Source organism: Emys orbicularis, chromosome 3, assembly GCF_028017835.1.
Source record: "Emys orbicularis isolate rEmyOrb1 chromosome 3, rEmyOrb1.hap1, whole genome shotgun sequence".
Classification (NCBI taxonomy): Eukaryota; Metazoa; Chordata; order Testudines; family Emydidae; genus Emys; species Emys orbicularis.
The window spans coordinates 145,892,539-145,913,834 of NC_088685.1; the positions used below are offsets into that span (position 1 = coordinate 145,892,539).

A 21,296-nucleotide genomic window follows, 5' to 3' on the forward strand; every position below is an offset into this window, starting at 1 on the left:
CAATCATTAGACATGCGTGAACCTGTAGAGGTTCTGGTTCAGGTGCAATATTCAGAGAAACCTAATCCCAGTGAGTTGGTATTTGTTACCATGCCAGTTCTTGTGGCACCTTAGAGACTAACAAATTTATTAGAGCATAAGCTTTCGTGGGCTACAGCCCACTTCTTCGGATGCATCTGAAGAAGTGGGCTGTAGCCCACGAAAGCTTATGCTCTAATAAATTTGTTAGTCTCTAAGGTGCCACAAGTACTCCTGTTCTTTTTGCGGATACAGACTAACATGGCTGCTACTCTGAAACATGCCAGTTCTGTAGAGCCTTGATTTGAGGGTGGAGCATTGATGGCAAGAGAGGAAGCAACAGGCTTTCTCTTTGTGCTCTGGAATTGTGTTCCTAGAGTTCAAGGCTCTTTCTGGTTTGACATATGCCTGACATTCATATTGTCCAGGGATTTGTTCAGCATAGTCTGAAAATTCACTTGGCAGATTAGTCTTTGTCCTTTTGTTGAGAAGCTTGACTCCAACCTGAAGTCAAAGGAAAAGGCAATTGTTGCTATGTTTTGTCTATTTTCTTGCCTTGTACATTGAGGTTATACTCCTAAACTTCATGTCAAAGTTGGTTCTCTGCTGAAGACTTACAGTAGAAATGTTGTGCTCTCAACTTCCATGTCTGCTTCTTTTACTTGAAGAGGTCTCTGATCAACCTTCCAGATTTGCTCTCAAATTTTGCAGAATTATGTCCTCCTACAGCAGATCTACAAAACTAACATTTAGAATAGAACTCGCACAGACAATATTTTCTAAATTATCATGCTCGTCTGTATCTTGCTTGACTTTATATTTTCCTTCTCTTAGTTGCTTATATTTACCTACTCAATTACATATAAGTTCCTTAACTTTGCAGACAGCTAACATTTCTTTTTGGTTAAGATAAATGATCTATTTTACTTTGTCACTTGATTACTTTTCTGTACCGCTACCAGAGAATTGCTGCAATTTACGATGTAGTAGGCAAATTACTTTCATCTTCAGTTTCCAGCTCCTGGCCTTGTACAAATTGTTCTAATCTTTTTACCTCTTTTCCCATCAGTTTTGGCATTTTACTAATCCCGAACTATTGCTTCACAAAACAAAATCCAGACCAGTTTGTCTAAATCAACATGTGACTTTTGAGTCTGAATATATATTTTTCCTGCAGAACACCAGTGCACAGCTTTTCACCCTAGCTACATTGCTAGAAGTCTGTTAAATGATTTTTAACCAGTAACAAAACTTGACTTTTTATTCTCTTATAGTATTATATTTTCCTTCTTATTGCAGAGGAGTTATCTCTCAGCATCTCTGTTTCAAATTGCCAGATCCAGGAGAATGTGGTGAGTCATGTGCAAAAATGGTATTATGTACCCAAACTCTTTTAAAGCAATTGATAGTAAGAAAGAATGTCTCATAAAACGGTCAAGGTAAAACACCTAAAGGTTTTACAGCCATGGAACTCTCTATTCTCATTAGGTACATAAAAGCAGTCTCCCTTATTGACATCATTGATATTTTGGTGAGTGTGTGTCATCATATGTAATACAATGACTAGAATTTCCTGAAAGAAAGTTCCTTCCCTTTTATTTCTTTTCCAAACTAATGAGACACACACACAAGGGGAAAAATACATTTGTAGGAGATGCAATAATACTCCAAATACTTTGGCTTAATTTTTTATATTTTCCTTTACTTACGGGCAGGAGATTTGAGTGAAAAATAATTAATGTTAGTAGACAGGTTTTTAACCTTTTGTTTGACTGTCTTTATTAGAACCCAGAACAGATTGAACTAACAATGTGTTCTGGAATTTTTAAGAATGAGAGAGCAGATATTCGCCAACATTCAGAATAATAAGTGTATGTTATGTATATATGTCAGTTAGTAAAGAAAATGAATACTTTTGTACTGTCACCATAGTGTTAAATACAACGAGGCAGATACGACAACTTACAGCAGCTTTGAATCTGCCCCATAGTTTTAAAATTACCAAAGCAACTTTAATTTCAAACTATTTGTTAAAAGCATGATTAACAATTTAGCCAGTATCATTGAATCTCCAAATGGACATTTGTTCTCTGATTTGCTTCTAATGTTTGTGGCTTACCTCTTTCATGCAATAGGATATCAGCTCTGTGTATCAGATCTTTGCTGATGAGGTCCTAGGTTCCGGTCAGTTTGGCATTGTATATGGAGGTAAGTTACTGTGAACTTTTGCTTTTATATGTGCTCATGCTGGAGGTGTAGTTGGCTAGTGTACGTATATTAGCTACAGTCACATTTCATATATCTACTCATATCTGAGTTGTCAATGACATACAGCTCTGCTGTTGTAATCTTTTGTGTTAAAATGCTTAAGTTACAACATATTATTTGTTTGTAATGTGAAATCATGAGCAAATGAAATTCTGGAAACGAGACAAAATCATCGGAACAGTCCTTGCTAGTTTTCTTCTGTTTCATGTCTCCTCTTCCCAGAGCAGAATCATTAGAATCATAGAATATCAGGGTTGGAAGGGACCTCAGGAAGTCATCTAGTCCAACCCCCTGCTCAAAGCAGGACCAATTCCCAACTAAATCATCCCAGCCAGGGCTTTGTCAAGCCTGACCTTAAAAACCTCTAAGGAAGGAGATTCCACCACCTCCCTAGGTAACCCATTCCAGTGCTTCACCACCCTCCTAGTGAAAAAGTTTTTCCTAATATCCAACCTAAGCCTCCCCCACTGCAATGTGAGATCATTACTCCTTGTTCTGTCATCTGGTACCACTGAGAACAGTCTAGATCCATCCTCTTTGGAACCCCCTTTCAGGTAGTTGAAAGCAGCTATCAAATCCCCCCTCATTGTTACCTGTTAAGACTCCACCTATCAGAAAGCAAGAAAGGAGGCAAAAGAACAGTAATTAAAGGTCAATGTAAAGAAATGCCTTCATTGTCTACAAAGCATTGAAACTTTAATTCTTCTGTATATTAGTTGTGCTATTAATACTCTTCTTACTCTGACAATTTTGTGATGGAGATATAAGTTGATGGGCTGGTAGCTGTACACCAGTCTTGACAGAAATTTCTTTTGCTTCTGGACTCCATGGAAAGTGATAACATGACATTTTGTGTAAGGATTCTCTTTTAAGGTGGGAGCGTGGAGTGGGAAAGAGAGATTGTGACAGAATTAGACAATTTCCCCGTTTATCATTTTTTGATCTACTCCCATAATTACACTGTTCTTCGTATAGAAACTCCTCTTGATGTTTAGTACAATTACTCCTTGATTCAATACTTATTTAAGCCAATATGTTTAATGCTTGTATGAAGCATTTGTCCAAATCTTTTTTAATTCACTCCACCATTTAAAAATGCATGTATGATGTAACACATATAAGATGCTACAATCGCAAAGAAAATGGGAGAGCAAGAAAAGAGACTATAACCATAGTCTTATTTTTACATTACGTTCTGACTGCCTTGATCTATTTATTGCTGAGACAAAGTTGGGTGAGGTAATATCTTTTATTGGACCATCTTCTGATGAAGAGAGACGAGCTTTTGAGCTTACACAGAGCTCTTTGTCTCCAGAAGAAGAGTTCTGTGTAAGCTTGAAAGCTTATCTCTCTCACAAACAGAAGTTGGTCCAATAAAAGGTATTACCTCATCTACCTTCTCTCACTAATATCCTGGAACCGACACTGCTACACTATTTATTGCCAACAGTTCACAGGTTGGTTTTGGTAATCATTATACCATAAATAGGAATATTCTTATTCATTTTAAAATTTGGATCTACATCCTTCTAGTTAACATGTAGTGAATAAAATACTTTTGGTTCATTTTTGTGTTCCCGTATTTTAGAAAATTTCACATAGAACATCCTATTGGTTTAATTATTTCTAGGTATGAGAGAAATTTTTGCTTTTTTTTCAGAATGTAGGACAAAATTTTGAACTTGTAGATACTGAAAATTGAATACATTTTGAAGTACACCTCTACCCCGATATAACGCTGTCCTCGGGAGCCAAAAAATCTTACCGCATTATAGGTGAAACTGCGTTATATCGAACTTGCTTTGATCCGCCGGAGCGCGAAGCCCCGCTGCCCCGGAGTGCTGCTTTACCGCGTTATATCCGAATTTGTGTTATATCGGGTCACGTTATATCGGGGTAGAGGTGTATTGATATCTAGCTTTTATTTCTATTTGCCCCTCTATTCACATTACCTTTCATTTTTGAAAGGTGTAAAAAATGTTGTGGGGCTAGGGAGAAAATTTGGGTGATCTCTTACTGGTGTAAGATTTGACAGCAATACCATATTAAAGGGCTATGTTTAAAGCCATTTTGAACCCACTTACAGTATTTAATGTTAATCCTTCACCTGTGTATTAGCACCGCTCTGGTCTGTTCTCCTTACTTAACCAAATATTGTCTCCTGGTTTGATGTTCTTTAATGAAGTCCAGTATCCAGAAGGAATATGTCTAGTCCACTGTTGACTTTATTTCTGTGGCATTTTGATATAATTTGATGTTTAGTGGAGCTAGAACATCTTCCTTTAATTTTATATATATTTTTTAACCCGTACAGGTGGCTACAATTTATGTCATTTTCAGAATTGCCATATGTCAACCAAGGGTTTTATTTGGTATTGATACTGAATGCCTCAAAACAGATCTCCTAAACTCCTTGGAAGGATTTCAACCTTCATGCCATTTCTTCTATCAGCCCAGGATATGTTGCAAGCTTTTCATTGTACTAGTTTTTTCTAATCTGATTTAATTATTTTTACTTTTCAATTATTGAAGTCTGGCTACTTTGTTGCCATTTGGAACTTCAGTCAGGCCTCCATTAAGTCTAACTCGTTTTGTCCAGTGGAAACAAGCCTTTTTTTAACCCTTTATTCATCATATAAATCTTTAAGGCAGGTACATTGTTATGTTGACTGCTCCATCCAACAACCTTCAGGAGCAATTACTAAGCCATGACCACCAGTACTGAATACAGAACTCCAGGTGAGGTCTAGCTAGGTTGTTTATATAGCAGTAGTTTGACCTCCTTGTAGTATTTATCTAGCAGTGCACCGTAGTATTCTCTGTGCCCCTTACACTATAGCTGTGGACTTTTCTGTGTATTTTATACATTTTTCTAAAAGAGTTTTCAGCACTTTCACTGAGCAGACATTCCCTTTTGTTTTTGTTACAATCTCATTCTAGATTTAATATTGATGTGTGTGTTAGATTACCAAGGTCCTTCTGTGTCTGACCTCATTAACCTGCCCTCTTCATTGAGGGCTTAATTCTAACATTACAGGAAACAACTGAGTATGGGTGGGGGTGCTGGGTGGGCAGCTGCACGATCAGCATATGAGACATCCTGTCTGTGTAGGGTATAATGTTTTCCATTGAGGTGAAACCTAGCACAGCAAGACACACACACACACACACACACACACACACACACACACACACACACCCTCCTCCTCCCCCCCCCCCCCAGGAGCAGCCCGTTTTCCCTAACCAGTCATTTAGAGCTTTCAGATGGCAGCACACCTGCTTGGGCTACCATATCCCTCTTCATGTAGACTATACCCTGTTGGGCATATGGCCTGCCAGCCAGTGAATTAGCTGGATGTACCTTCTAGCACATTCCGGCACACAGTGGAAGTATCCTTTTGCTGCTGGGACAACAGGAGAGAGGAATCCTTACAACTTTTTCCATCCCACCCTGAGCATCAGCATAGAAGAGGCCAGGATTTTATGGGTTTATGTGAGACTTAATGGCGCATAGGTCTTTTGCAGGTCATCTGCATGGGGTGAGTTTCACCTAATATATATAATATCAATGCACAGATTGGACAGCAAAGCAACAGTCACTTTAAATTTATGTTGCAGAAAAATCCTGCATTTCAGGATTGAGAGTACTTACTGTCATAATTACATTCATATCACAGTTACAATTTTCAACTCAGATGTGTATTAACATTTATGATTGTGAAAAATGTACCCATTTCCACAAAGAGGGCTGTAACTTTGTTAAAGAATGATTTTCTGCTGTTTGATGGGTGGTGCTGCTTTTCTTTTAGGAAAACATAGGAAGACTGGAAGGGATGTGGCTATTAAAGTCATTGATAAGATGAGATTCCCCACAAAACAGGAAAGTCAGCTTCGCAATGAAGTTGCCATTCTGCAGGTACAAAATACATTTTAAATAAAATCCACATTTGAGCTTTGCGTCCTGTCAAAGGAAAAGATTTTCTGTGATTCTGTGGCATGTGCTTAAGTGCTTAACTAAGCTAGGCATAAGACCCAATCCTTGAAATCTGAGCCCGGCTGTTAGAGGGGGCACTGAAAGACAGGGAGTCTGTGAGCAGCTGGAAGCAGAGTTGTCAGCTTATTGTTGGCAGCTGTCTACTTACTGCCAGCACAGACCCAGGGAGAAGATGTACTTAGGCTTTCTGGGGCCTCCCTGAAGCAGCAGCTGAAATTCATGTGACTTCTGTTCTGTTGATTGCATGACTTGCCCATCAATCCATACAAACATTTTGCTCTTTTCCTTTATATTCCTGTCTGATTGTATCGTATACAAAATTGTCCACTTCAGATATTTCCTTTTCCAGACAAAAGTAATCTTAATATTGGCAATTGGCACATTTCATTTGTTAAATCTTGCCACCTTGAAATGCCTTCTGCCTCATACCCTTTGTTTCTAATCCCTAACTCTCCATTTATATATGCTTTCTGATTTTATAGCTCAGTATAAGTGTAATTTTCCTACTGTTCAATCAATGCTGTATCTCTTTTGTTCTTCATGTGAACGTTGTAACTCTCTAGAATTTGCACCACCCTGGGATTGTAAACCTGGAATGTATGTTTGAAACCCCAGAACGGGTGTTTGTTGTGATGGAAAAGTTGCATGGAGATATGCTGGAGATGATTCTTTCTAGTGAGAAAAGTCGGCTGCCAGAACGAATCACTAAGTTCATGGTCACCCAGGTTGGTATTCCATCTCTGTTTGCTTCTGTGAAGAAGAGGGGCCAGATTTTGGTTTCTTAAACTGGTGTGAGTAGAATTTAGCCCAAGGTATTGCCTAGATTCAATAATTATTTAAAGAAGACAAAGCTTTAACAAGCGACAAAGAGTCCTGTGGCACCTTATAGACGTATTGGAGCATAAGCTTTCGTGGGTGAATACCCACTTCGTCAGATGAATGTAGTGGAAATTTCCAGAGGCAGGTATAAATATGCAGGCAAGAATCAGTCTAGAGATAACGAGGTTAGTTCAATCAGGGAGGATGAGGCCCTCTTCTAGCAGTTGAGGTGTGAACACCAAGGGAGGAGAAACTGCTTTTGTAACTGGCTAGCCCAGGGGTCGGCAACGTTTGGCACGCGCCTCGCCAGGATAAGCACCCTGGCGGGCCGGGCCAGTTTATTTACCTGCTGACGCGGCAGGTTCGGCCGATCGCGGCCCCCACTGGGCCAATGGGGGCGGAGGGAAGCGGCGCAGGCGAGGGATGTGCTGGCCGCGGCTTCCCGCCGCCCCCATTGGCCCGGGACGGCGAACCGCGGCCAGTGGGGGGCTGCGATCGGCCAAACCTGCCGCGTCAGCAGGTAAATAAACTGGCCCGGCCCGCCAGGGTGCTTACCCTGGCGAGTCGCGTGTCAAACATTGCCGACCCCTGGGCTAGCCATTCACAGTCTTTGTTTAATCCTGAGCTGATGGTGTCAAATTTGCAAATGAACTGAAGCTCAGCAGTTTCTCTTTGGAGTCTGGTCCTGAAGTTTTTTTGCTGCAGGATGGCTACCTTTAAATCTGCTATTGTGTGTCCAGGGAGGTTACCATATACTGAAACCTGTAGGAGAACACTTCAACCTCCCTGGACACACAATAGTAGATTTAAAGGTAGCCATCCTGCAGCAAAGGTGTAATTGGTTATGTTTTAAAGGAGACACCTCAAATTAAGTTTTCATAATGGTCCATGTGTGGTATAAAAATATTCAAAAACTGCCTTCCCCCAAACAAAATTAACAATTGTGATTTTGATCAGGAAAAAAAAAAAGCACTTGCACAATGTGAAAGCACAGCAAATTGGAGAAGTCTGTACAGTTCTAAATTATTGTACAACTTTGTGTGTCTGATCTTTGGTGCTTAGACACTTACAGTCCTAATCATTTTGAAAATACCTTTCCTCCTTTTGTAGATACTTGTTGCTTTGAGAAATTTACACTTCAAGAATATTGTGCACTGTGATTTAAAACCAGAAAATGTACTACTAGCATCAGCAGAACCATTCCCTCAGGTGAGTGAAAATTTAACAAATGTTTCATCCTAAATCACTGTTCCACTAAAGAAGAAATATAGAATTTAGAGCTTAAAAATGATCTGTCATAGGACAGTATTACTGATGTTTTCACCCAAAATATAACTAGAATTATGTGAGCTGCCTGTATTGTTACCTTATGAATTATCTATGTATTTTGTGTACTGATTTATTGAATAAGTATAGATGTTCTTCTTTGAGTGATTGCACATGTTCATTTTACTTCAGGTGTGTGCCAGCCGAGTGCGCCAGAGACAGAGATTTTTCTCTTACTGGTACCTATCAGGGTGGTGCATGTGTTCTCATGCTGCTGCGCAATGATATAAAGGGCAGAACTGCCCCTGACCCTCTTCAGTCCCTTCTAACCACCCATGATTGGCAGGGTTGCTAATATTCTCTTTTTCAGGGATTTTTTTCTTGTATATAGTTAGTGTAGTTATCAATAGTTAGACCTTTAGAGTAAAGTTTTATTGTTATTTAACTTAGTTTTGCTTAGATTGTCAGTTCTTGCTTGTTCTGATTGCCAACTCCTGGTACCTGGGCTTTAAGGCTTGCATTGGCTGTGAGAAGTCTGGTAAGTGACCCTCATTGCAGCAGTCTAAAGTGCTTCGGTGAGGGTCACATCTGAGACTGTTCCCATATCTGTAGAAACTTCAAGCCTTGGACCAAAGGGGTGGACATCAAGTACTTCTGTCTCTGTCAGAAGTGCCCCTCCAGACATTGCAGAGACTCTGTGCTATTCCCCTTCCCTGGTAACAAGGAAGAAGCATGGACAATGTGTGTTGAAAGAGCCAGCCTCCTCCAAAAGATCGAGGTCACTGGTGCTGTCTATCAGCAAGCAAGCTGGAGGGCAGTGTAGAGTGTCTTTGGGGAAGAGGTGCTCCCGGATACTGACTTTGTCTAACCCAGGGTCATTGACTCCGGTGCATGCACCGTTGAGGCTGACCTCTGCAATACAATCATCAGGAGAATCTCTTGGTACCAGTGACGCTGGAGGCAGATGCCACGGTGTGAGACCTGCTACGCCTCTTAGTACTGGATTCTTCAGTAGTGCAGGAGACAAGTCGTCTGGTACCAATTGAGCCTCAGGCTTCATCAGATGTACCTGCAAGTAAGATTGGTGCTGTGGCTGGCTTCAGACTTCCAGTGCTTGCTTACCTGGTGCCATCAAGAGGCAAGCCCAGCATGCTGTCACCAGTACTGATGTCTCTGGAGACTCAATACTGCACATTGGCACCGTGTGGCACAGCGTCTTTCTGGGCAGGCAACTTGGGTTCCTCCTTGGAGACTAAGGTAGGCTCATGTGCCTTTCGCTCCAGGGCTAGAAGGCATTTCTCACCTTTCTCTAGAGGATTCAGCTCCTGGAACCTGGCAGAGGTCCCATGGTAGTCCAGGGATCTGGATCTTTGGGCTGGTAGAGGGTGGGGTCCTATACCCTACCAATGGATTTATGAAACTCATGGGGCTTTCAACTCACCATCAGATCCTCTCTGGTTCTCCTCCCTCTAGATCCCCAAGCAGATGATGGGATAGCTCCCATAAGGAGACTCAGGATGTTACCCATAGTACCAAGGCTCATACTGATCAAGAGCATCCTCATATACCAGAACCTCCACCTGGGGAGGTACAGGAAGCTCCAACTCAGACTTCTTTGCATTCCTCCTCATCACTTGATGAGGCGGTGATGTCTGGGGTGTCATTGCTTCTTTAGGATGACTAAAGGGCCTACCAGTTGCTAAAGAGGGTTGGTTTCTTTCTGGACATCCAGGTCAAGGTGGTTCAAGAGGGTTCCCATAGACTGGACAAACTGAGGACAGCAGGACCTTCCTGAGTGGCTCTGTCTGTACATGAAACCATACTAGAGCCCACAAGATTGTAGTGGCAAATGCTTCTCTGCCATCGACAGCCAAGTGAATTGAGTGAGGGTACCATGACCCTTTTCAGTGCTATGAATATTTCTACATCCATCCCTCACTGGGTTCCTTGGTTGTCTCAGCCATAAATGAAAGAGTGCATCAGGGATGGCTATCTTCTACCCCCAAAAAAATAAAAAAGTGAAAACAGAAGACCTTTTTGGTAGAAAGATTTATCCCACTGCTGGCCTGCAGTTTTGTATCTGTAACCGTTAGGCCTTGCTGATTCTCCCTCTGGGACAATGTTCTGAAGTTCACGGACAAGTTACCGGAGGATGCCAGGCAGAAATTCCAGTCCATCTTGGAAGAGAGCAAACTCCTGGCCGGGACCTCCCTCCAAGCTGGATTAGATGGAGTGGATTCTGAGCCAGAGCCATGGCAACTGTAATAACGATGTGCAGGTTTTCATGGTTTCAGTCCTTGGGTCTGTCGTAGGAAGTCCAACAGATTATAAAGAATCTCACTTGTGAGAATCCTCTTCTCTCAGTAGATTGATGAGAAGCTTCGCAGTCTCAGAGATTCCAGGGCAACGATGAAATATTAGGAATTTACACTTCATTCCCTAAAAAGAAACAGTTTTGCCCTTAGTCGTGCCAATGATGCCCACATTTCATGGCTAGACAAACCAATCGTTTCAGTACTCCTGAGGGAATTTTGCACCAAAAAAATAATTCTGTGCACAATATTAAAATTCTGTAAAACTCTGCATATTTTAATTTGTCAATAAATAAATGTGGAGGCTCCAGCCTGGCAGTGGGGAGCACAGGTCACTGTCTGCATGGAGGTGGGAAACCACCCTGCAGCTCCCCACCCCTGGGGACATGGACTTGGTGGTGAGACTGCATCTGACCCTGACACAGGACATCTGACCCTGCCTCAGAAACACCCCGCAGCCCGCCCCTCCACATCAGGTGCACCAAGATAGTGAGCGGGACAGAATCTCTCACGCCTAGTACTGGCCCCCAATCAAGGTGTGGAGCAAACAGGCTCAGCCCATCAGGATCCAAGTGTGGGGGGGTCCAGGTGTGGGGTGAGAGGGTTCTGTGTGTGGCAGTCTGGGTGCAGACAGCTCAGTAGGGAATGTGGGGGGAATGGGACTGTGCGGGATGGGGGGGGTCCAGGTGAAGGTGGTTGGGGCTCAGCGGGGGGGGGGGGTGTCTGAGTGTGGGGGGTGGGGCTCAGCGGGGGGGTCTGGGTGTGCAAGGCTTGAGGTGGCACAGGTGCAGGGGGGTGGGGGTTTGAGTGCAGGGGGCTCAGCAGTGGGTAGTTTGGTACAGGGGTGGGGTCTGCATGTAGGGGAGAGGGGCTTGGCGGATGTCTGGACACAGGGGGGTTGGTGTGGGAGGGTTCCAAATGCAGGGGGTAAGGCTCGGCAGGGGGGGTGTTGGGTGCGGGGGGTGGTGAGGCTTGGCAGGGTGGGGGGTCCGGGTATGGGAGTCCAGATGCTTGGGGGTTGGGCAGCCGGGGGAGCAGCTCCCTGCGTAGTGACCCTTCCCTGCCACGGCTGAGAACTGTGTGTGGGGGTAAGGGGTGCATGCAGTTGGGGAGGTTTCTGGGGATGGGTCTGACTCCTGGCCGCTTCTTGCAGGGGAAGAGGAAATCCTGTCCTCCCCCAGCCCAGCTGGGACTAGCCGCTGAGCCCAGCGCAGGGTAGGAGCCACCGGCTGGGGTGCCCCTGTGATTTACCTTTCTGTCTGCTGCTCCGGGCTCCTGCAAAGACATGCCCTCACTGGGGATGGATGTGTAACTGCCTTTGTGGCTTCCCTTTGTTTCCCCCGTCACAAGTAATTTTTCTGCGGGGAAGCAAAGAAATCTGCAGGGGACATGAATTCTGTGCGTACTCAGTGGTATAGAATTCCCACAGAGTAATTCCAGGAAAATGGTAGGAGGAAACCTCCACCTCCTTGCTTTTCTTCTTTGCTGGGTTCTTCTAGACAGCCTGGAAATTCCAAGGAGTCTATTTGACTGCCTTGTCAACAACAGAATACCCATTGTGTCTTGGTCTGATTTCTCCTATCCCTGTTTTTTCCAGCAGATGCTAGGTTATCCTGGTTCTGTTGAACTTCACATAGCTTTTCAAAAGTGGTGAAGTACTCGTGAATGCAACCTGTCTCTTTGTATGCAGGACACAACTGGTCCCAGCTGAGGCTTCATTGAGTGGAGGGAAGTGTTGGGGACTCTGAGATCTTTCTATGTTTTTCTAACAGTTCCAGATTGTATTTCTTCTCCTTCTCCTTCTTCTCCTCCACCGCCTCGGTCTTTCAGCTCCATGACTCTCTTACGGGCTTCAACTTCTTGCTGTCTTAGCTCCATGGCTCTTCTCTGGGTGGCTTCAGCTTAGGGTTTTTAACATTTTCTAACTGCCACTTCTGGTATTAGCATCTATCCTTTCTCTTTTTCTTCTGCCTCCAATCTGGCCAGCTCTTATTTTGCAGTTGTTTACTGGCGCTTATTTTTATGCTTTGCTGTTTGCTTATTTTGGGTAAAGAAAATAGAAACAGAAAACAACAAACTGTAACCTGTCTTTGACTGGTACGCTGCCCTCGACTTGAAGGATGCCTATTTCCATATTCCAAGGTCACAGACGGTTCCTCCATTTCATAGTGGGCAAACACCATTTCCAATTTACAGTGCTACCCTTTGGCCTCTCATCGGCACCAAGGGTCTTCACAAAATGTATGGCGCCAGTGGCCGCTTACCTGAGATGTCAAGGAGTCCAGGTCTTCCCATATCTCGATGACTGGCTCATCAAGGGCAGGTCCCGGGAACAACTACAAAGGAGCCTTGATCTGGTGCGTTCTACCTGCCGCGACCTGGGCCTGTTGATAAATGAGAAAAAAATCCATCTTAAGGCCAGCTCAATGAATAGAGTTCATCGGGGCAGTTCTCGACTCCATGTGAGCCTCCTTTCTTCCGGAGGCTCACTTTCAGGCCATGTCGGACCTGGTCTCCCACGTGAAGAACCACCTGCTCACCACGGCTCACACCTGCCTGCAGTTGTTGGGCCACATGGTCGCCTGTACATACATGGTCAGTCATGCCCAGCTCCACCTCCAGCCTCTGCAAGCGCGGCTGGCATCAGTTTACACCCCCAGCAGACACGACCTAGACTGGGTAGTCAAGATGCTGGATCCCATCCTGTCGTCCCTAGAGTGGTGGTTGTAGAGTTGGAGGGTGTTCCCTTTGTGGCCCCGTTCCTGTCCCTGACCCTAGTCTCAGATGCTTTGGTCCTGGGCTGGGGAGTGCATCTGGGCGAGCTCAGCACTCAAGGTCGCTGGCTGTGGGACGATCTGGCCCTTCACATCCATGTCAGGGAGGGAGCTAAAGGCAGTTCATCTGGCCTGCTAGGTGTTCTTGCCCCACCTGAGGGACAAGGTAGTACAGGTCTTCATGGACAATACCGCTGTGATGTATTACATCAACAGGCAGGGCGGAGCCAGGTCGTCAGCCCTTTGCCAAGAAGCTCTGAGCCTTTGGGAATTTTGTGTGCCGCATGCTATTCATCTGGTAGCCGCGCACCTGCCCGGAACCAGGAAAGTGCTGGCACATCACCTCAGCAGGACCTTCTTGTCTCACCACGAGTGGTCGCTCCATCCGAAGGCAGCCAGTATGATCTTCCATTTGGGGAACTCCCAGGTGGACTTGTTTGCGTCCCGTCAGAACAGGAAATGCCACGTGTTCTGTTCACTCCAGGGGATGGACAGGGATTCCCTGTCAGATGCTTTCCTGGTCCTATGGTCCGTAGCCCTAATGTACACCACCTCGCTGGTGCTGCTGATCCACAGAGTCCTCGTGAAGATCAAACAGGACAGAACAAAGGTTATCCTGATAGCCCCCGAGTAGCCTCACCAGCACTGGTTTGGCATGCTGCTGGACCTTTCAGTAGCTGTGCCACTGCGGCTCCCTCTCTGGCCAGACCTGCTGTCCCAGGACCACGGCAGTCTCTTGCACCCAAACCTGAAGGAGTTGCACTTGTCGGCATGGCTACTACATGACTGAATACAGAAGAGCGGGAGTGCTCGAACCGGGTGCAACAGGTCTTGCTGGGTAGCAGAAAGCCCTCCACTAGAGCAACTTACCTGGCAAAGTGGAAAAGGTTCATGTGCTGGGCTTTGGAATGACATGTCCGAGCTGAACAGGCCTCACTGCAGGTTATCCTGAATTATCTTCTGCACCTCAAACTTCAGGGCTTGTCCCTGTCATCGATTAGGGTCCATCTGGCTGTTATTTCGGCTTTCCACCCACCATTCCAAGGCAGGTCAATCTTCACTCATGACATGATGGCTTGGTTCGTGAAAGGTCTGGAGTGTCTTTACCCTCACGTCTGGGACCCTGTCCCCATGGATTTGAATCTCGTGCTGTCGAGGCTCATGGGACCTCTCTTTGAACCTCTGGATTCCTGCCCTCTTCTCCTTCTCTCCTGGAAGTTTTTATTCCTGATGGTGATTATGTCCACTCACAGGGTGTCTGAGATCAAGGCGTTCACGTCAGAACCGCCCTATAGGGTGTTCTACAAAGATAGGATCCAGTTGCAGCCGCATCCAACGTTCCTGCCCAAGGTGGTTTCCCAGTTTCATACCGGCCAGGACATTTTCTTACCGGTCTTCTTTCCGAAGCCCCATAAATCTGAGGAGGAGCACAAGTTACACGCCCTGGACGTCAGGAGGGCACTGACCTTCTATATTGACAGGACAAGGCTGTTTCGCAAGTCAACACAGCTGTTCGTTGCAGTGGCAGACAGGATGAAAGGTCGCCCAGTGTCTGCTCAAAGGATTTCATCCTGGATCACAGCCTGCGTCTGATACTGCTATGAGCAGGTGAATATGCCTCCACCCACAATAGTCAAGGCTCACTTGACTAGAGTGCGAGCATCATTAGTAAGGCTATGTTTTAGTCACAGGTATTTTTAGTAAGTCATGAACAGGTCATGGTGAGTAAACAAAAATTCACGGCCCGTGACCTGCCCATGACTTGTACTATATACCCCTGACTAAATCTTGGGGGGTGGGGGGGACACTGGTGCTGGGAGAAGGAGGGGTTGGCGGAGCTGACAGGCTCCCTACCTGACTCCACGCCTCTCCGGAAGTGGTGACATCCCTCGGCTCCTAGGTGGAGGCATGGCCATGCAGCTCTGCACACTGCCTCCCTGAGCGCTGGCTCCACAGTTCCTATTGGCTGGGAACTGCAGCCAATGGGAGCTATGGGGGCGGTGCCTGCAGGCAGAGACAGTATGCAGAGCCTCCTGGCCGTGCCTCTCCCTAGGAGCTGAGGGATGTCACTGCTTCCAGGGAGTGCCCCCCTGCCCTGAGGTAAGCGCTGCACAGAGCCCTCATCCCCTCCTGTGCCCCAACCCACAGCCCTGAGCCCCCTCCCACACCCAAACTCCTGCTGCTGCTGGGGAGTGGGGCGGTAGCCGCTCCAGAGGTCACAGAATCCATGACCTCCATGACAAACTTGCAGCCTTAGTCATCAGCAGCCTTCTTGGCTCAGGTGACGATCCAAGAGATCTGTAGAGCTGCTACCTGGTTGTCTGTCCACATGATTGCATCCCATTATGTGCTTACCCAGCAGGTCTGGGACGATGCTGGCTTTGGCAGGGTAGTGCTGCAAGACCGTGAATTCTGAGCCCACCTCCATTGGCACTGCTTGTGAGTCACCTAGAATGGAATCGACATGAGCAAGCACTCGAAGAAGAAAAAACGGTTACCTATCTTTCATGGCTGTTCTTCAAGATGTGTTGCTCGTGTCCATTCCATTACCCATTGTCCTGCCCCCCTGCTGGAGTTTCCAGCAAGAAGGAACTGGGAGGGTATAAGGTCAGCAGTGCCTGATATACCAGCACATGAGCATGGCACTCCTGGTGGTGCCACTGTCGACCCTACGGATACCACTAAGGCAAAAATCTCCGACAACTAGGCACATGGGCAAGCGCACACCTAGAATGGAATGGACATGAGCAGCACATCTCAAAGAGCAATGGTCACGAAAGGTAGGTAACCATTTTTTCTCCAATCTGCAGAGCCTCTGTGTCAGGGCTCTTCTGACACTACCATCAGAACCCAACCTGATCTTGCAGGACCACGGTTGACTCCTGCATCCCCACCTGTCTGCTGTTCATCTTATGGCTTGGATGCTCCATAGTTAATGCCTTAAGAGGCAGAGTGTTCAGAGAATGTACAAAACATCTTCCTGAATAGCAGAAAACCTTCTAGTCAATATACTTTTCTGTTGAAGTGAAAATGATTTTCCTTATGGTTATAGCAGAAAGATGTTTTCCAGTCTGGGCCTCTTTCCACCATGTCTTGGATTACTTGTTCTGCCTGAAACAACAAGGCCTATCCATTAGTACCATCCGGGTTTACCTGGGAGCTATCTCCAGTTTCCACTTTCCAATCACTGGCCACTCAGTATTCTCTAATCCAGTGTTCTTAAAGGGTCTGGACAGGTTATATCCCTAGGGTTCAAATCTGGTGTTAACAAAGTTGATGGGTCAATGCTTTGAACCGATGGCAACCTGCTCTTTACTTAATCTGTCCATGAAAGAGAAGAGTGAGGGAATTACAAGCCTTGGTAGCTGACCCTCCTTACACAGCCTTTTATAAGGACAAAGTTACGTCCACATCCGAAAACTGTGCCTAAAGTAATATCAGAATTCCATCTCAATCAAGTGATATAATTTACCGACTTTCTTTCCTAAGCCCCAATAAGGATGAAGAGACACTCCATACTTTGGATGTCAGAAGGGCGTTAGGTATTTATTTGGACAGAACCAAATTGTTTAGGTTGGTCATCCCAACTATTCTTAGCAGTTGCAGACAGGATGAAGGCCCTTCTAGTCTCAGCACAGAGAATCTCATCATGGATTTCCTCTTGCATATGTGTTGTGACATTGCCAATATAACCCTGAGAAGCAGGGTAGTAGCACATTCGGCAAGATTTCGGGCAGTTCTACAGGTTTTTTAGCTCAAGTGCCTGTAACAGACATTTGTAGGACTGCAACTTGGTTATCGGCACACACCTTTACAACTCATTATTCTGTATCTCAGCATTCCAGAGAACGCCTAGTTTGGACAAGTAGTCCTTCAGTTGTTTTTCAGGTAGACTCCAAAATGCACCTCCAGATTGAGCTGCTTGTGAATCACCTGAAGTGAAATGGACGTGTGCAAGACAAAATGGTTACAAAACTCTTCTGTAACTGTTGTTTGTCGAGATGTGTTGTACGTGTCTATTCTATGACCCTTCCCCTTCCCCTCTATAACAAGAGTCTCTCCAGTAAGGAGGAACCGAAGGGCTGTGGGGCAGCTGCACGCTTTATGCCATCACAAGGCAGCATAGGGTGCATGTGTTGCCCCGACAGGTACCACTCTGAGACAAATCTCTGTCTCTGGTGCAGTGGGTGTGCACACATACCTGAAGTGGGTTAGACATGTGCAGTGAAGTGGAATGGACACGTGTAACACATCTCAAAGAACAACAGTTACAGAAGAGGTTACTGTTTGTTTTTTCTCAAGTTTGCTAGTAAGTTTCCAAAGACAAGTATGTAAAGGGAGACCTCACTGAAGGAATAGGACTAATTGCTTTTTGCTTCAATTTGTCCAGTGCAAGCAATAATTAAATGATGGCAAATGTAATGCCTGATACCATACTTTTGTTTGGACAGTTGCTCCTCTGTGAGATCTACCAGAGATTTTTCAGTTAACAGTACTGTATTTATTTACAGGTGAAGCTGTGTGACTTTGGTTTTGCGCGCATCATAGGCGAAAAGTCTTTCAGGCGCTCTGTGGTTGGAACCCCTGCTTATCTTGCTCCTGAGGTGCTCCGGAGTAAAGGTTACAATCGCTCTCTGGATATGTGGTCAGTGGGAGTAATTGTCTATGTGAGCCTTAGTGGTACATTCCCATTTAATGAGGATGAAGATATAAATGACCAAATCCAAAATGCAGCATTTATGTATCCACCAAACCCCTGGAAGGAAATTTCTAGTGAAGGTAAAGAAATTCAAGAGAGCTTTTGCTTTTTGGGATCTTATTTTTTATAGCATTTAATATACATTAATTCTTTGGAATTCAGGTATTTTTGAATTGCATTATGAGTTTGATTCAGACAGGAATGTGAAAATTGACAGCTGAATGACTCTTTGGTTAAAGGCTAACATAATAGGTGTGAGCCAGCATGAATTTGTGAAAGATAAACAATGTCAAATGGGATTACATTTAACAATTGGTCTAGAGAAAAGGGAGAACCAATAGATATAACTAGATTTCAGAAAGCTGTTGATAGAACTTGACATAATGGCTTATTGTATGAACACACCAAATGTGGGTTTAGGTAACTTTTGTGCTGGGTGTAGAAAGTGGTGGGCTGGAGGTAAAGATGTGTACTCTTCATGAAAACTAATGACAAGTTAAATCTAGCATGGCTGTATGTTGGGACTGATAGCTTGAAACATAGGCATGCATACACCTCTACCCCGATCTAACGCGACCCGATATAACATGAATTCGGATAGAACGCGGTAAAGCAGTGCTCCGGGGGGGCAGGGCTGCGCGCTCCGGCGGATCAAACCAAGTTCGATATAACGCGGTTTCACTTATAACGTGGTAAGATTTTTTTGGCTCCCGAGGACAGCATTCTATCGGGGTAGAGGTGTATAACTAGAATTCTGGATCCAAACATTCTGGTCCAGTGCAATAACGAAATAGGGGTGAGTGAAGATATTCAGATCTGGATCCAAATGTTAGCAGACTTCAAGGTTGTTCAGACCTGGGGTTTTAGCATGGGCCTAGCTCTAGCTGTGAAATTCACGATGATGATAAAATAAGTGGTGTATATACTTAAGACCTGGAGGGATGTCTGAGAGTAGTGTGTGATGGTGGGAACTTATTGTTGAGAGAGCACTTTAAAAAGATATAAGATAAAATTTTCAAAAGAGCCTAACTGGCTGAGGAGCCTAAATCTCATTGACTTCTAATGAGACCTAGGTTCTTAAGTACCCCAGTCATTTTGAAAACTTTACCCCTTTTAATTTAGGACCAATTTTGGCAAAGCTTCCATTGACTTCAGTCGGACTAGGATTTTATCCTCACATTAGTACGTTATTTTTAACAGTAAATTTGAAATCAATAAACTCAATTTGGAGTAAATCAGTAAACTCGGTTTTGAGTAGTGTGTTTTTTAAAAACAAACAAAACACTACCTTTCTGGCTTTCTCCTAACATGAGTTAAAACTTATTGTAAAGACCATTGGCTTGGCTAAGATTCACACAGTATACATTGTGTATATATTTTAGGTAACACTTAAATTTGAGTTACATGTAAACTACATTAGAGATGACAGATTTGTATTTATACTGTAGAATTTTTGATAATTTGTTTGTTCTGTGGCTTTTCCCCCGCCCCAGCCATTGATTTAATAAACAATTTGCTTCAAGTGAAGATGAGAAAGCGTTACAGTGTTGACAAATCTCTTAGTCATCCCTGGCTCCAGGTAAGAGCTATTGCCCACCTTATTTTCTATAAAAGCGGTATGTAACTGTCCTTTAAGTGAATCACATTTTAAATTAAATAGCTCAAAGGCTTTGTAAACTTTGTAACTGTAAATTGTTTTTACCGCAACATTATGAAAATATCTTACAATGCACATCCATGAAGATGGCAACTCGAATTAATCTAATATGAGAGAGAACCAAGCCTCATTGACCATGCTTACCTGCTGCGTCCTTCCTAAATCCCCATCTCCTTATGTGTTCCTTCCCCCTGCCCTTCAGAATCTTATCTTGCCCTCCTGTTCTCTGTGATACTGTTAATTTTTCTCTGTTTTTACTCTTTACTGTCTATCTGGCAGTGGTGTGGAGAGTTCATTTCCTTAGTATTGCCAATTATCAACACTCAACTCCACCTCAAATACATGGCAGAGTGGGATGCTATTTGTTCTCAAGTAGAGAATGAAAGCAGAATGTATACCATGACTCATTTTAGAAGAGGCAAGATGAGGTGAAGTGTGTTTGTAGAAGGAAAGTGTTGGTTCAGTTTTCACTCGGGTACCTTTTACTTTCTGATCTCTGACAACTACATAATCTCACAATTTTGCACACAGACAGACAAGAGAACTCTGGAAAACCCACTCAATGATTTGATGGAATTAGTATTTCAACTGAAAGGACAGCATTTTTACATATATCTGAAAAATGTCTGTCTTGGAATCATTACATTTTCATAAATTGTACGTAGTACACCTCTACCTCGATATAACGCTACCCGATATAACACGAATTCGGATATAATGCGGTAAAGCAGTGCTCCGGGGGGGGCGGGGCTGCGCACTCCGGTGGATCAAAGCAAGTTCAATATAACGCAGTTTTACCTATAACGCGGTAAGATTTTTTGGCTCCCGAGGACAGCGTTCTATCGAGGTAGAGGTGTAGTACTTTTACTGAAACCAGAGGGATTTAACTTATTTCAACTCAAGCCCCTTCAGGTGAACCTAATCCTGTTTGGGTTTGCACTATATCTTTTTGTCTGTAGTCACCTAGTCATATTAAAGTAAAAGTATTGAATTGCTAACTTGATTTTTATGACTGTTGTGCTGCCATGGGTTTCATAAACCATTCACCTTAATTTTTTTAAAGGATTATCAGACTTGGCTTGACCTTAGAGAGTTTGAAACTCGCATTGGAGAGCGTTACATTACCCATGAGAGTGATGATGCTCGCTGGGAAGAACATGCTTATGAACACAACCTTGTGTACCCCAAACATTTCATTATGGCCCCGAATCCAGATGATATGGAAGAAGACCCTTAATATTCACCATGCTAACTTCATTACAGAAGGGAGCTTCAGATAGAAACTGATGTTGATACTTTTCTGGACAGATATTGCTCTTTGAATGTTGTTCAGATGATTCAATCTACAAAACCATGAAGGATCCTGCACTGGCAGGTGGATGAGCAAAATGACCTAACAAGTTTTTCTTCATCTCTAATTTCTTGAACTATGAAATGTGATCTGGCAATGGGATAAGCAACTTGGGTAACATTTCACTAGCTGTATGGT

The 21,296-nt window shown here is 44.2% G+C and overlaps 1 protein-coding gene across 3 annotated transcripts in view; it reads left to right on the plus strand.

Moving 5' to 3' along the window:
* The window catches only part of PRKD3 (protein kinase D3), an 87,657-nt gene extending 66,613 nt beyond the window's left edge, over positions 1–21,044 (plus strand). For all 3 annotated transcript variants that reach the window (XM_065400796.1, XM_065400797.1, XM_065400798.1), the window contains exons 11-18: positions 1,318–1,370; positions 2,154–2,226; positions 6,096–6,202; positions 6,844–7,005; positions 8,210–8,308; positions 17,963–18,230; positions 19,644–19,729; positions 20,871–21,044. In XM_065400796.1, the coding sequence (XP_065256868.1) occupies positions 1,318–1,370; positions 2,154–2,226; positions 6,096–6,202; positions 6,844–7,005; positions 8,210–8,308; positions 17,963–18,230; positions 19,644–19,729; positions 20,871–21,044 (1,022 nt within the window). The remainder of the gene's footprint in view (positions 1–1,317; positions 1,371–2,153; positions 2,227–6,095; positions 6,203–6,843; positions 7,006–8,209; positions 8,309–17,962; positions 18,231–19,643; positions 19,730–20,870) is intronic.
* Positions 21,045–21,296: the final 252 nt, after the last annotated feature.